The sequence below is a fragment of the Schistocerca americana genome, chromosome 3, assembly GCF_021461395.2.
Source record: "Schistocerca americana isolate TAMUIC-IGC-003095 chromosome 3, iqSchAmer2.1, whole genome shotgun sequence".
Lineage (NCBI taxonomy): Eukaryota > Metazoa > Arthropoda > Insecta > Orthoptera > Acrididae > Schistocerca > Schistocerca americana.
In genome coordinates this window covers 295747761-295762486 of record NC_060121.1, presented here as the reverse complement: position 1 = coordinate 295762486, position 14726 = coordinate 295747761, and the positions used below count along the sequence as shown (strand labels likewise).

The following is a 14726-nucleotide window of genomic DNA, read 5'->3' as shown; positions in this document are numbered from 1 at the left end:
ATAATAATAATAATAAGATGGTCCAGATGTAGATTAGGAGTCTCATAACCCGAGTCCATGGTCTTAACTGCTGTGCCACCAAACCTGGTACTTATCCAAGGAGCTTTATCACGAACACAGAATAAATGCTTGTGGATGAAGGGGGAAAAAAGAGAGGAAGAAATCTCACAAAGCAATTGTTACAAATGATCCATATTTCATACACATAAAAGAATTATGTGAGGGTTGATCACATACACATAAAATTTTGTGTTCTGAGTGCATACCGCAGAAGAACAGGTAAAGGTGTGGCTGGGAGGGGAGGTGGGGGTGGGGAGAGAGGTGCTGACATGTATATTAATAAAGAGTGGCAAAACAAGATTTCAGGCAACCCCAGTGAAAGCCATGGATAAATTTTCAGCCCTTCAGGTGCTTGCAACTGTGCTGTTTTGACCAGTGTGCTGTTTTCCAAATTTAATTTTTGCGCGAGTGCCACATCGCAATGCAATGCTTAACTGTGATCTTTTGAGTGAAGTCAGACTTGCTTACTGCAGCAAATTACACTATCAATCAATATATTAAATCACTTTCTTCACAACAATGTTTGATCTTATACTGAAGCTCTTGCTTACAACTTACTCACAGAGACACAATGAGGCAAACAATTTCATTATGATATAGCAATGGAAGACTTCATGTGCACAACTAGCTGGTACATGAAATCACTCTTTTTGCAATGATGGCATCAAGAACACTCCAACACATTGGGCTAAGTACATTTCTAAGTCAAGAGATTATGTAGGAAAGTAATGTATACTGGATTATGCTCTAACAGTAAACAAAAAATTAAAAACAAAAGCCTTATTTATAGCTGATACACTCTCACAGTGATACAAGTTATATATTGCATATGTCCACAAACAGAGTGTCATAAATATGGTGATAATTTCTACATTTACTGTGGCTTCCTCTAGCTATAATAAAATCCTCCAGTAATGCTCACAATGAGCACAGCTTGCTGGCAGACATCTTAGGTGGTAGTGTGTACAGCAAAGTGATTGGTCCTAAGAGTTTGGTTGATAATGATGAACAGGTTAGAAGCAGTCTTATCATGTTCAAACAACTTGCAGGAATGTAGTTGGGTGTCATTTTCAACAAATTCTGTCATTTTCAAGGCATAAATGCAATGAGAAAGACTGTGCAAGGTGATACTTTTGTTGATGGCCTTATGAAAGTGTTGTCTGGCCTCATGAAAGAGGGAGTTTAAACAGTTTTTTCTAACATTTGAATTCATGATGGAGGTATGAAAGAATGGCCGCCTTCCCTTCCTTGACATGCTGGTTAGGAGGAAGGTTGATGGTATGCTGGGACATGTCATTTATATTATGCCAGCTCACAATGATTTGACAGTTGCTTCACCAAACACAGTGTGAAGAAGTGCTTCGTACCCTGTTTCACAGAGACCCCAAGTTATCTCAGGTACTGAAAGCTTATCAGTCACGTTAGCCCCTCTTGAAATCGCCTTCTGCCATAATGATTGTAGTGGAAGACAGATCAGATGCCTGTTGTGCTATAGACCAAACATGAATCAGTTGAGTGATCAAAATAATGAGGTAGAACCTTAGTCTATGGCCTTTTTGGCCTACACAGTTGGCACTTCCAACAAGACTGGTCATATTCTGTGAAAATGTGGTATGTAGTTTTTTTTTCCACCTGCATCTACACTGAAGTGCTAAACAAACTGGTATAGGCATTCTAGAACGAAATTTTCACTCTACAGTGAAGTGTGCGCTGATATGAAACTTCCTGGCAGATTAAAACTGTGTGCCGGACCGAGACTCGAACTCGGGACCTTTGCCTTTCGCGGCCAAGTGCTCAACCGACTGAGCTAGCCAAGCATGAATCACGCCCCGTCCTCACAGCTTTACTTCTGCCAGTACCTCGTCTCCTACCTTCCAAACTTTACAGAAGCTCTCCTGTGAACCTTGCAGAACTAGCACTCCTGAAAGAAAGGATATTGCGGAGACATCGCTTAGCCACAGCCTGGGGGATCTTTCTAGAATGAAATTTTCACTCTACAGCGGAGTGTGCACTGATATGAAACTTCCTGGCAGATTAAAACTGTGTGCCGGACCGAGACTCGAATTCGGGACCTTTGCCTTTCGTGGGCAAGTGCTCTACTGACTGAGATACCCAAGCACGAATCACGCCCCGTCCTCATAGCTTTACTTCTGCCAGTATAGGCATGCGTATTCAAATACAGAGACATGCAAACAGGCAGAGCCCGGCACTGCGGTTGGCAATGCCTATATAAGGCAACAACTGTCGTGCACAGCTGTTAGATTGGTAACTGCTGCTACAATGGCAGGTTATCAAGATTTAAGTTAGTTTGAATGTGGTGCTATAGTTGGCGCAAAACAATCGGACACAGCTTCTCCGAAGTTGCGATGAGTGGGGATTTTCCCGTACGACCATTTCATGAGTGTACCGTGAATATCAAGAATCCAGTAAAACATCAACCTCTCAACATCACTATGTCTGGAAAAAGATCCTGCAAGTATGAGACTAATGATGACTGAAGAGAATCATTCAATGTGACAGAAGTGCAACCCTTCTGCAAATTGGTCCAGATTTCAATGCTGGGCCATCAACGAGTGTCAAGAGTGGGAACAATTTCACTGATATGGGCTTTCAGAGAAGAAGGTCCACTCTTGTACCCTAGATGACTGCACGACACAAAGCTTTATGCCTCACCTGGACCTGCGAACACCAACATTGGACTGTTGATGACTGGAAACATATTGCCTGGTCGGACGAGTCTCGTTTCAAATTGTATCACGCGGATGGACATTTACAAGTATGGAGACAGCCTCATGAATCTATGGATCCTGCATGTCGCAGGGGACTGTTCAAGATGGTGGAGGCTCTGTGGTAGTGTGGGGAATGTGCAGTTGAAGTGAAATGGGACCCCTGATACATCTAGATATGACTCTGACAGGTGTCACATGCATAAGCATCCTGTCTGATCACCTGCATCCATTCATGTCCATTGTGACTTCCAATGGACTTGGGCAATTCCAGCAGGACAATGTGACACCCCATATGTCCAGAATTGCTCCAGGAACACTCTTCTCAGTTTAAACACTTCCGCTGGCCACTAAAGTCACCAGACATGAACATAACAGCCAATGTCTTGTGGTTACATACTACGTTTACATACACTCAGTCCTTAGGTACAGGATTCTTTTCTGGGGACTGAAGGTATGAATCACTGACATAGCTTTTAAATTGCAGAAAATGACCATAACAATAATAACTGGTAGCAGTAGTCAGCATCACTGTAAAAAGCTATTTAAAAAATTGAGCAACCTTACTGCAGCGAGAGGGTACATCTGCCAATCCGTAGTATGTATCAGGCTGTCAAAATAAAAACAAAAAACTCAAAACTATTTTATATCAAGGGATAAAACTGTATAATAAATTGTCAAAGTAGTGAAAATGTAAAAGATTAGAGGACCCAGAATAGTGGATAGTAATGTAAGGGGATAACTACAGTTCCTTGCCACATTTCGGTAGATGGTTATGGTCTACTGCTTTCACAATGATATCATGTGTCAAGACGTACAATGCATGATAGTGATGCCTGTTCGCTTAATTTTTCAAGTAGACAGTAGCAAATAGTTGAATATGGAGTCTGGAATTGATACAAGGAGCACAGCAGCATCTTCACAGTCCAGGAGATATCAGTGGGTGTCTCAGTGTGTGTGGCAGTGAAGAGTGAAACTTTTCTGGTTGTTGAAACAAACTGTGTGTAAATCAAGGAACATTATACAATATGGACTTACTGAATGAGGCTGTGCAGCTATTACAACAACAACAACATATTTTGGAGGATGGAGTTGCTCTGTCTGGCCATCCTGATTTGTGGTTTCCTGGATTGCTAAGGCAAATGCTGGGATGGTTCCTTAATCCATGCCACAGCCAACCATCTGTCCTATGCCCATCGGCTACCTATCCAATCCTCGGGTCATACATTTTGGCCTACAGATTTTCACTGTATTACCTTGAGAAATCCTATATCATTGTGAGACGTTCCTTGGACAAATGAACAGTCAAACACACTTACAACAACCTAATATTGCAGGACATCAACTTCGCACCAGCCATCCCATGGAATATAACACCACACAAATTTGGTCTGCACTTCCAGCTATCAGGATAGTTTTATTACGGAAGCAGTTGAGACAAATTTAGCAAGTGACCTTATAAATAGAAATAAGGATTTTTGCTCAAGTTTGGCTTGGAATCCTGCTCTCTCCACAGTCAAATGACAGACAGACAGAGTTACTCCCATTTGGTCCCCCACGGGTAATTAATATTGACAACTTCTGATGTTAGCCATCTTTGGTTGTGTGGTAATGTTTATGGTGTTTGTGGAGAGAGGGGGGGGGGGGGGGGGAGGAGCATGGGTGTGCACACATTTGGGCAGGCGAGTGCATGTGCCCCGCATACTGAGGTTTCTGTTTCCTTGCACAGTGCTATAATGTACCTGTCAAAATACTGGCAGTTCTCAAAGACATTATCCAGCTGCTTTGTTTAAGTTCTTTGAACATATTGTATGTTGGGAGAAAGTCACATTTTACAATGTCTCATCATGTTCAACATATGCTTCATGGGGAATAGATCTGGTGATTGATATGGTCAGGGAAGTTTGTGATCATTTTGGCCTCTGATTTTCCAATCCAAAGCTGGAGCCACTGCTTGACGTACTCTGGTAGTAATTGCTCTCACAGTGAATGATGCCCTCACAAACAACTGTTACTGATTTCAGGATAGAACTACTGCCAGTACTTGATCTTTCCTTGCACTATCAAAGGTAATTCACATGGTGATGAGGTGTGATTGGAAGCCTAAGGGGCAGCACCTTTCATCACAGTCCAGCTTCCTGACAGTCCCAGCTAATGTTTTCAATGCAATGTTAGTTCTAATTTGCTTTATGATCGCTGTGCAATCCACAATGGCTGATACTTGGTTGGGTTTGTCCAGATGCAATTTGCATCTCATTACCAACCAGGACAAAGATGTCAAGTATGTTAACCTTCCTTGGGACAGCAGCATCAACATTATTTCAGAAATGAAAGCTCACAAGCTTTGATTTACAGAATACTTAGCATGGTCATTCAGGCCACTATACACATGCAATGTGCCACTGAAATCCATTTAACTATATGAATTTTGCTTATCAAGTTCAAGGTGTCACGTCCACAACTTTTACGAACTCGGTGTGATATTTCCCACAGCAATTCTAATGTTGGCTGTAACAATTCAACACTATTTTTTTGGTAAGTGAAATGCAGTTGATATGAGCTTAAATATTTCCATGCTCAGTATGTGATTGCTACTACACCATAATTCTTGACTTTACTGTTCACTTTTCACATGCTATTCACATGTTACTTTGTAAATGCAAAACAATATAAGTTTTGCAGTGCACAATATTATTGCAGCATGTCAGATGTTGGAAGTATATTACAAGTTTCTAAATATGGGTAACTGCAAATTCTGTGAAAGACAATAAAACAAGATGAAGAACATATATTGTTTTGTGATTGATAGTTAGGAAATGAATGTTAGTATAGTTAATTTTTATATGCAAATGTTAATATCATGGAGATATAATAATTATTCACACAACACACTATCACGCACGTACATTTATGAAACTTTAAATCTCAAACGATGAACAATTTTTCATCATGTTTTATAACATGGAGCAATGAAAGAAATTGCAGCATCACAAAAACTAGAATCAACAAAAGGAAATGAAAGAACAGACTCACTTGCGATAGCAGATCTTGGTTATCTGATGCAAATCTTTATTCCGTCTCTTGACGATTTCAGCGCAACTAATTGCTTTACCCATTCCTCCTCCAGAACCACTCCAAACAATTGAACGTTCATCTTTAAATGCTTTCAGAGCATAGTTGAGAAGGTTCCTCATTTTGCTACCACCTGTGACCTGAAAACAAGTAATGACTAGATAAATCAATTATTTCATTGCTGAGAAATTACTCTGGCAACATGCATATATCTTTGGATAGCATATGGAAATACCTGTTTCCAAGCAATTTGCAACAGCAACAATTTTGTGTGTGCATGCGTATTGGGAGGGGGGGTTATGAAATTCAAAATTTTAAATGCCACCATTACGTCTAATCAAGTAATGGATGATCCACTGTAATTCTCCAAATGTTCTCCTGCAGTAGCAGAAATCATTGCCAACAAAAATCACTGACTGAGCTGAGAAGAGCAGCAGTTATAACTGTGTTGTTCAGTATGCATGGCATGCCACGTAATAATCAGGAACAAAATCTGCTTTGGCAGATGTGGAGGAAGGATGTATTGCCCCTGAAACAAATATTCACTAAATTCAAATTATTGGTGTTGTGGTCTTCATTTTGATGACTGATATGATTCAAGTCTACAAGCTAGGCTCTCCTGTGGAGGTCTCATTAAATCTGCTTAACTGTTGCAATATACTGGAAGCTGTAGTCAAGCCTTGGTCTCCCTCTGTAATTTTGTCATCCCCACCCCCTCCCACCTCCCATTTCCCTCTATTACCAAATTAACTATTTCATGATACCTCAGAATATGTCCTATCAACTAATCCTTTCTTTAAGTCATGTTATGCCACAAATTTCTTTTCTTTCCGATTTTGTTCAGACCCTTCCTGTCAGTTACGCAATTTACAGATCTAATTTACAACATGATGTCTAATCAAGTATTCATCTAATCAAGCATTCTTCTAGCACTTCATTTCATAAGCTTCCATTCTCTTCTTGTGTGAGTTGCCTATCATCTCCAATTTACTTCCATAAAAGGCTAAACTCCCAACAAATAATTTCAGAAAATACATCCTAACACTTAAATTTGTATTCAATGTTGATAAATTTTTCTTTTGTTAAAAACATGTTCTTGCTAATAACAATCTGCTTTTTATACCATCTTTACTTCTGTCAATCCTTTGCTGTTCAAACAGCAACATTTGTCTACTACTTTTATTGACACATATCTTAATCTACTTCACCATGCATCATTTGATTTATTCCAACTACATTCCATTACCACTAAATTACTGTTGATGTTCATCTTTTAACCTCTTTTCAAGACACTATGCATTCCATTTAACAGCTCTTGCAACTCCTTTGTCAACTCTGATGAATTACAATGTTGTCTGCAAACTATGTAGTCTTTATTTCTTCTCCCTGATCTTTAGTTCCATCTTCATACTGTTTCATTTCCTTTGCTGCTTGTTATACATACATACTGAATAACAAATGGGATAGGTCACATACCTATCTTGCTTTCTTCTCAACTGCTGCTCTCATTATGTCCTTCAACTATCATAACTGCATCAAGGGGACTCTCACTTGCTCCATCATCGTATGACACAAACATGCCACAATATATAGACATGTCCATTACAATAAATAAATCAAAAAGATACATTTAATACAGCTCTCTTAAACAGTGATGAAATAAGGTGGAAATTTTTTTCACAGTTGATTCTCCTAAGAATTTTAATAATTCTGAGGAAATGTCGTCTACCTGAGGTGCCTTGTTTCAACTGAAGACTTTAATGTTCTGAAATATTTCACTTGGAAATATTGCAATGCCCACCTCGTATTCATCCACTTCCTCCTCCCTTGCCGTAATACTGTCTTCAAGTTTCTTTCTTTTATATATTCCTTCAGTATATGCCTCCATACTTTAACCCTACTTTCTTTCTTGATGTTCAAACAACTGCTTCTCTTTTATTCAAAGGTTTCTTTAATTTTTCTGTATGCATCAGATATCTTTCCCGTAGTCATGCATGCTTATACAGATTTGTATCCTTCATTTAGTCATCACTGCTTTGACATGTTTCACTTTCTGTCAATCTCATTTTTAGGCATTCTAACAATTCTACTATATTTTGACACAATATTTTTTCCCTTTAGTGCAATATCATTGAAGGCTACAAAGACAGAAGTCTCAGAGTGTTTTATGCAGAAAAAAGAGACTTGTAGAGTGAGTGAAAGTAAGATCAAACAAGAACCTGTAATTGACAAAAAGCATGACAGGTAAATTCAAATAGAAATCCTTGTGTTGTTATGTAACTCTTATACTGTTACATTTTCTACTAAATAAGATTGTAATGTTTTATTTTAGACAAATGCCAATATTTTTTACTATTCTGAACCACACGTTTTAAAATAAATAAAAAGAATGAAAGACAACCAACACATGCATTTCTTGGTGGGGACAGTGAGTGGTCAAAGTTACACAAGAGTGGGTCCTTTCAACACAGAAGAGGGTAGAAGATTTCCAGCCACAGAGACTTGCCACTATGTGTGGACGAGATACAGGCTGGCAGGTGCAGTCAGCATGGGTTCTTTGGTGAGGACCAGGTAAGACAGATGGAGCCATCGGCTCCACTTGACACTGCTACTGTAGACTATGCATCCACTGCCATTTTGGAGACTATCCAACTACCAGGATTATGAGCTAATTCAGTTCATATTATCTAGTCTACACAGATTGGATATGTACTACTCTCAAAAGCACAGATGGTTGCCATTTGCTGTGCTGCATAAAAGAAGTAACCACCACCATCTTCCAAAATGAGCCGTGTAACTTCAAAATCTTGTTGGAAAGACATTTTTTTAGCTTCAGAACTTTATTTACATAAGCTACCATGTTTCCTGGAAATACATTTATAAATGATATCTGAGTGAGTTGCAACAGGCACAACAAAAAGACTGCCCGAAAATGAACCTTTGTCGGAGGTAGGAAACACACACACACACACACACACACACACACACACACACACACACACCCCTTTGTCGGAGGTAGGAAAAACACACACACACACACACACACACACACCATACATGACTGCAGTCTCTGGCTGCTGAGGCCTCAGCAGGCAGAGACTGCAGTCTTGTGTGTAAGAGTTGCACTTGCGCATGTGTGTTGGTGTGTGTGTGTTTTCTAATATTGTTACATTCCACCATGGACTTTCCATTGTTGAATTACATCTAACTGAGTGATTTATTATCTGTCTGAGTCATTGTAAATCACTGATTCTGCTCATTGCAAACCTTCTTCTGGAAAATTTAGTGGTGAACACCACCAGAACAGGGAATGAGCTGCACAGCATCATCTTGCTGAAATAAGTACTTCGAAGACATCAGAAGTACATGAACTGTCTGACTAAATACAACTGTGGTAGGTATAATTTCAATCAAAGGACTTAAGAGCCTCAACTTCCTTTAGCTTGATGAACTCTATCACTGCTTTAGCTTGTTACTGGAACATTAATTACTCATTTCTTTCATTAGTCTCTCAATAGTAAAATTAATAAAAAACTTATTTTTCCATGTCATTCAGATTTATGTGGACACAGCTTTTTCCATGAAGTGAAAAGCTGCTTTAGTGTTGCTGGCCAAAACATTGTGTTCTGAGCTCAGGTTAAAGTGAAATAGTGGTACAAAGGTAGCAAGTTTTATTTAAATTAAATATAATAGACAGATTTAAATAATTCACAGAAATCTCCACTTTCACTGTCTTCCACATCTCCCCATTATTTCTCACATTTAGTCATCGCAGATGAAATGACTTGTCACAGACAACTGTTACTGATTTCAGGATAGAACTACTGCCAGTACTTGATCTTTCCTTGCACTATCAAAGGTAATTCACATGGTGATGAGGTGTGATTGGAAGCCTAAGGGGCAGCACCTTTCATCACAGTCCAGCTTCCTGACAGTCCCAGCTAATGTTTTCAATGCAATGTTAGTTCTAATTTGCTTTATGATCGCTGTACAATCCACAATGGCTGATACTTGGTTGGGTTTGTCCAGATGCAATCTGCATCTCATTACCAACCAGAACAAACCTTCCTTGGGACAGCAGCATCAACATTATTTCAGAAATGAAAGCTCACAGGCTTTGATTTACAGAATGCTTAGCATGGTCATTCAGGCCACTATACACATGCAATGTGCCACTGAAATCCATTTAACTGTATGAATTTTGCTTATCAAGTTCAGGGTGTCACGTCCACAACTTTTACGAACTCGGTGTGATATTTCCCACAGCAATTCTAGTGTTGGCTGTAACAATTCAACACTATTTTTTTGGTAAGTGAAATGCAGTTGATATGAGCTTAAATATTTCCATGCTCAGTATGTGATTGTTACTACACCATAATTCTTGACTTTACTGTTCACTTTTCACATGCTGTTCACATGTTACTTTGTAAATGCAAAACAATATAAAATAGAAATAATGAAGATTATTGTGGACTATGCAAACCAAGAAGCTTGTAATAAGAACTTAAAACTTACAACCACAGGAGAAATGTATGCCTTCATTGGTATTTTGACACTCATGGGTACAAATGATGACACCAGACTGCCTCTTGATGACTTATGGGGGAAAGTAGTGGGAAAGAATATCTACATAACTACAATGAGTCGTATTCGATGTGGAGATCTTCTGTGCCTGACTAGATTTGACGATAAAGAAACAAGAACCGAAATACGAAAGCAGGATAAGTTTTGCTCCCTTCGTGAGTTTTCGACAGAATTGATGAAATGTTTGTAAGGTACTACATCCCACGTGCAGATCTAATGATTGATGAAATGCGCTCCCTATTTTGAGGAAGATGTCTCTTTTAGGTCTTTATGAAAGACAAGCCTGGGAAGTATGGCATATTGGTTAGGATGTTATCAGATGCACACACCCGGTATGTTCTAATAATGGAGGTCTATGCAGGGAAGGATGAACGACCTGCCGAGCAACGGAGTGCAAAGGCAGTTGTTAGACGCCTAGTGAAACTACTGGCAGGAAGTGGAAGAAATATAACAACAGATCGTTACTGCACATCCATAGACCTACCCGAGGAACTTTACAATGATGACAAGTTAACTTTGGTGGGAACATTGAAGAGTAACAGAAAACACACACCAGAACAGCTAAAGGAGACGCAGGGTCGACAGCTATATTCCTCTAAGTTCTTATTCACAGATTCGAAAATAGGCAATGCACCAGTTGCCTTGGTTTCATACATCTCCAAACTGCCTACTTCTTTCCACACAACACAATGATACGACAAACATCAATCTCTACTACAATGAAACCAAAGGGGCATAGACAGCATTGATCAAATGACGTATCATTCAGTAAAATGAAGGACAAGAAGGTGGCCACTATCTCTCTTTTTCACCTTGATAGATATTGCCTGTCTCAGTGCTGGAACAATTTTCATGATAAACAACCTAAACTGGAATAAGAACAAGCATAAGCTAGAATTAGGTCAACAGATGGTTAGGCCAGCTGTGGAAGAGAGAGCAAAGAATATCATGGACTTACAAAAGCCTATGATCTCTGCAATGGAAAGTGTTCTAGGGAAAATGCTACCCATCATTACTGCAACTGTTCAATCTGTTGAATTTTATTCAAGAGGAAGATGTCACACCTGTTTGAAGAGTAAAAAATCTAAGAAGGAAAAAGACAAGATGAGAAAAATGTCTATAGTTTGTTGCAAGTGATCCAAGTATGTGTTTTCTACTCTCTTTGCAAAAACAATCATACACAAAGGTTGTGAAATTGGAAGTGAGTAGGAAGGAAAAACTCAACTGTAATTTCTGACTTCGATTTTCTGTATTCTTATCTGTAGTTTGGTATTGTAAATTCTTTTATGATTTCTTAATGTAAGTCTGATGTATATGAAAGTGTTAGTTTCATGATAAAAATATAATAATATTTGTCATATTCATTACTTTATTTATTGTATTTGTATATGTTATAATGTTCCTAGGGTTAAGTAACTTGCAGATCACACTTGTTAAGCTGATCGGATGATAGCTGTCCATCTGAAGAGGTGGTTTACCCTACTTTAAAACTGGAATAATGAAACTTTCCCACAACTGGGAAGAGAATCCTCCCCTACAGAGACAGTTAAAAAGGGCAAATATATAATGTTTGCTAGCCACCGATAAGTGTTGAAGTATTCACTTGTGCACCTGGCCTGATCAAAAAGCCGTAAGAGTTCTGGCGGGTTCTCATTCACTAAATGGGACATTGTTCAAGGCTCCAAATGATGGGGAATGCAAGATAAAGGGAGTTGTTCCAGACAGTGTCTGAGAAGATGGAACGTGGGCAGATAGTGGACTGATGCTGAAGCCTCAATGAAATGCCAGGCAAAATGATCAGCAACAGAGTCTGAGTTGGTGAGAATAACACCATTCAGGGAAGTTCCCAGGACATCTGTAGAAGGATGGTGGCCAAAAATGCACCTGATCTTTGCTGATAACTGCAAAGAGGGAGTGTGCAACCCAACAGCGGTGACATATCGTTCCCAACAAATATGTTTCTGGTGTTTAAGAAGATAATGGGTGCGGGCACAAAGCCGTTTAAAGACCAAGAGGTGGATGCCGTTTGCAGTGTTGGAGGGCAAGACAGCAGTCTTAACAGCCACAGCAACCTTCCCCCCCCCCTTGGGCAGGGGGGGGGGGCCTCATCCACGAGAACTTGCAACTTGTGGAAGAGGGGATCACTGAAGCAGCTGCCGGAAGAATGGCATTGGTCAAACTCCATACGGACTTATCAATGCTTTCATGTGGTGGAGTGGTTGGGATGGCAGCCAAGGAAAAAGCATCCCAATTTGCATTAGTAAAGGCCCACCTTGGAGGGCATCCAGGTGAGTGATGCTGAAGAAAAAATAAGATGATCGATAAACGATCACTGTCACTCACACCATTGTGAACTCCCCACTGAACAATGGGGAGGAGTCTATGGCTACAGATGGGAAGATCAATGGCTGAGAAAATGCAATGTGCCACATTAAAGTGTGTGGAGACTCCAGTGATGAAGAGTCAGAGATCAAGTCCTACCAGCGGGTCTTCAACAGTCCTGGCCTCGTCAGAGGCACACCCCAAGGGCGCCATCCAGATGCAGCCAAGAGCCACCTGGCACAGCAGACGTTGCCAGGAGTTCTGATGTCACAAAACCATGAGCAATGATTCGGAGGCATACACAAGGAGGTGACAGCACACATACCAGAAATGTGATCCCTGTGTTGTCAGGGGGCTCAGCCAAATGGGTATATAACAGTCCCACCATGCAGACTGCTTACCATGCTGGGGCGGGTGGTAGGTTGGTTACATCAGGAAACAAGGGGGGAAGGAACCCATACCAGAGATGCTAATGGCTTACACTACAGAAACCATTTAGAAAAGGGAAGTCGAACCCCAAGGGGGATCAGAAAAATAAGGGACTGTGGAAACACAAGACCATAAAAGAATAGCAGAACTGAGGGAATAGCTGGATCATAAAGAAAAACACAAAACCCAAGGGAGAAGGGGGGGGGGGGGCAGGAGGGAGAGGAGCCAGGATGAGGAGTGGATATGTGGAAAGGAATGTATCGCATGAGAGAAGATAGGCCACAGTACCACGGGGACCAATGCGCGCCACACATGTACCCACAAATGAGCTGTGGGCTGCCTCAAGGGAGAACAGCATAGTCCCGTTAATCCGAACCCCGGTAATACAAACGTTCGGTTAACCCAAATGAGAAAAGTGTTAGTCTAAGTATGGAAAACAGTAGAGTAAACTGCTGTACATACACACTATTTCAATTTACACAGTGCAGTAAACATGTATGTGAAAAACTGGCAAGAAAGCATTAGGTTTAAGCAATGCATAACAATGAGAGAAAAGCTGTCAAACTTACTAAAATACAGTGGACGTTTTATCCCTACTTTTTAGATGACAAAAACTCAGTCATTGCTTTTTGGTGAAGACAGTCTGTTATATGATGCATAGTTGCACCATCGTCTCATAAACATCAAATCAGCAGGTGTAGCAGTGGGCTGTTGCTCCAAATAATGGAGCGCCAGCTCTCCTTTGTTGCCTTCAGGCTCATTGTCACTTCTGTCACAGTAGTCCACTTCTTCCTGGTCTCAAGTCACAGTAGCAACTAAATCAGCGTCAGTAAAGTTATCCACACATGCCCCATCCATTGCCATCCACTCATCTACAATTCCTTCACTAGCTTCTTTACATCCACGGTTTGTCTGTATCATTTTTAGTAGATTTTCCTCTTCATTTTCAACTAGGTTGTCCTGAAATTCAAGAGTTGTCCACAGTTTTCTCCATGATTTTTTCAGAGTATTTTCTGAAATATTCTGCCATGCATCAGTGGCCCAATAAACAACATCCTTCACATTGGTCTTTTTTATTTTGTCCACTGAAGGAATGCTATCATCTTGGATAAGCATTCTTAAAATTTTTTTCTGTAAATCAGTTTTAATGTTTGCATACGCCCTGGTACATTAGCTGTAGAAGTCGTGTAATATTAGGCGGCAAAAACTTTGCCACAATTTCTCCATCACATAATTCCTCAGTGCTGGGGTGAGATGGCGTGTTATCAATCAAAAGGGTTGCACCGGGAGACAAATGATTTTCCTTAGAAAATAGTCAAACAGAGGGAACAAACTGGCTGTGAAACCATTCTTTGAACAGCTTACCATCCATCCATGCTTTTTTCTGGTCTCGATAATATATGGGAAGGGACTTTATGTTGCAGCTTTTAAAAGCTCTGGACCCAGCAGATTTGCCGATCAGCATTAAAGGTACCTTGTGATTACCAGCAGTGTTGCTGCATGCTAATAAAGTCACATGATCTTTGCACATTT

The 14726-nt window shown here is 40.1% G+C and overlaps 1 protein-coding gene across 2 annotated transcripts in view; it reads right to left on the bottom strand.

Annotated features, from left to right (window-relative positions):
- Window positions 1–14726, bottom strand: part of LOC124605860 (ribonuclease P protein subunit p25-like protein) — a 49945-nt gene that overhangs the window by 27480 nt on the left and 7739 nt on the right. For both annotated transcript variants that reach the window (XM_047137805.1, XM_047137806.1), the window contains exon 3: window positions 5820–5998. In XM_047137805.1, coding sequence (XP_046993761.1) covers window positions 5820–5998 — 179 coding nt within the window. The remainder of the gene's footprint in view (window positions 1–5819; window positions 5999–14726) is intronic.